This window comes from Phytophthora infestans, genomic scaffold (assembly GCF_000142945.1).
Source record: "Phytophthora infestans T30-4 supercont1.14 genomic scaffold, whole genome shotgun sequence".
NCBI lineage: Eukaryota > Oomycota > Peronosporomycetes > Peronosporales > Peronosporaceae > Phytophthora > Phytophthora infestans.
Genome location: NW_003303745.1, coordinates 1,199,209 through 1,201,211, shown reverse-complemented (window position 1 = coordinate 1,201,211; position 2,003 = coordinate 1,199,209). Strand labels below are relative to the sequence as shown.

The following is a 2,003-nucleotide window of genomic DNA, read 5'->3' as shown; positions in this document are numbered from 1 at the left end:
TCGGGCTGGACTAGGCGGGGCCCCAGCAAGCTGACCGCCTTCTTCTTTAGCGTTCCCTCCCGTATCCGCAGGCCGGTTTTCTCCGTCGTTGTTGCGCATGGTGCTCCGCCGTTGTCGTGTTCGCGCTTTCTCCTTGTTGTCGAAAATGAGCGGTTCGCAGATCTCGAAACTAAACTGCAATTTATACCGATACTTTACCGGTTTATTTATCTTAGATGAAATTTGTTTTCGTTTTCGTCTGTGAATTTCACAAAAGCCGGACGACGTTAATTCTGCAAAAAACGACGTTATGAACATAAGCGCTTCGCCTCTTGACGTTGCATGAACCACTTAGGTTTACTTATTCACTGAGCTACCCGTACCGTATATTGTTGCATGTACTTTGTCTGGATCCGCCGGCAATGGCCGACGGCTAGTCCGTTGCTAGTAGATGATTACTTCTCGGATGCGACTCGGTAGACGCTTTGCTTTGAAGAGATCTCGCTGCTGTTGCCACATGAGCCGGGTCATGGGGATGGTATTTTCCGAGACCGTGTAAGTGAGCAACGTTGGATCTGCCAGCGGTGGCGGAATCTCCACGGGTGGAGTCGCCACACGCTTAATCTTGTCCAAACGGAACTTGTGACCGATCCTGGATGTGAGTCCCAGATGCGAAGCCTTAGTGCAGCCGCATCCTATGGTAGGTCGTCCGATGGCAGCTTCCGAGTCTTCTTTTGATGAAGCCTTGCGTTCGAAGGAAAAGTGGACTTGTGAAGCATTGCATAGGTGGTTTCACTACCTTTAGCTATCCTCATGCCCCTCACCGGGAGCAGCGAAGCTTGAATGGTCTTCTGTTTGCGAAGGTCGGAGCTGCTACTAAGCTTATTCGAATCGAATTGCGATCGAGGGGCAAGAGCTTTTCTCTGTTTGAGTGAATTTGCGGCTGCAGTCGCAGGTGCATCCGGAGAGAGCTGTCTGCCAACCCCCCTGGGCAGTACTAAGTACTCGTCGAGGACTTAGTGCTGCAACAGCAGCAACTCGCTCTTACGTGCGCTTTGTGAGGGATAATGGTGAGTGTGCAAAAAGAAAACATTATAAACACACGACCAGGCCTGACCAACACAGCAATGCCGGGAAGATTAGAACACAAAAAGACAAAAACCAATTGGGCTGAGTGGCCTTTTTAGTAGCTCAGCGCTTGTACCACAGGACTCATCACGGCGCATACTGTACCTTGGACGGCACAAAGTACCTCATAAGTGATCGTAAAAAGTAAGAGTGAAGTAAATGAAGTTGAAGTATCTGTAATGTAACTTATAATTAAAGTAACGTTAGGATCGTACTACTTTTTGCAATCGTCCTGCATATCTACTCCTCGTATCCTCCAACGGTGTCAGCACCGAGGACCCCGTCTCTGTAGTCCAGAAGTCGCTGGTGCGCGATGCCCGGCTTGAGTCTGGAGAAAATCCCTTCAGAAGAGTTATGCGCAGGAGAGCTGATCGAGTACTGCAGTTGTCGTTATGTGTGCGGCGATTCGTGGGGTCTTCACGAGTCTATCGTCTTGGCTGTCGACAACAACCCAGACAACTTTCTACCCGTGAGTCTCGATACCGGGGAGGCGTTGCCCCTTTCAAACTTTATGCGTCGTCGACGGGACAGTGCAGGCAACGATCTAAGCATCGAGGTGGTCAAGTGGCGGAAATTGAGAGCGTACAAGCTAAAGCCAGGAAAGGCCCGGCGCCCTACCCAAGCCAGCGCACTCAGAAAAGCTTTAAGTGCTGCAGTCGATGCAGTGCGTGAGGCCCTGCGAGCTGAGTCTGCGGAAACATCTTATCGACACCCCAAAGGCGGCGAAGTCAATTTAGCACGCAGTGACCGATTATCTAATCATGAAACAGCCCCCAGCTCTCTGTAAGCTGTCGTCAATACGCAAACGAAATGTGGAGCAGCTGCAAAAGGTAGTGAAGAGCACACTGTATGCGAGGAATTTCAAGATGGAGACTTGATTGACCTGACGTGTAGCC

The 2,003-nt window shown here is 50.4% G+C and overlaps 1 protein-coding gene across 1 annotated transcript; it reads right to left on the bottom strand.

The window, feature by feature from the left end:
• Positions 1-423: 423 nt before the first annotated feature.
• PITG_09184 (uncharacterized protein) lies at positions 424-794 on the bottom strand (the record flags this gene model as incomplete). The annotated part of the gene is made up of 2 exons (XM_002903442.1): positions 424-746; positions 779-794. 2 exons carry the CDS (start codon positions 792-794, stop codon positions 424-426), a joined length of 339 nt encoding a protein of 112 aa, XP_002903488.1.
• Between the last annotated feature and the right edge of the window lie 1,209 nt (positions 795-2,003).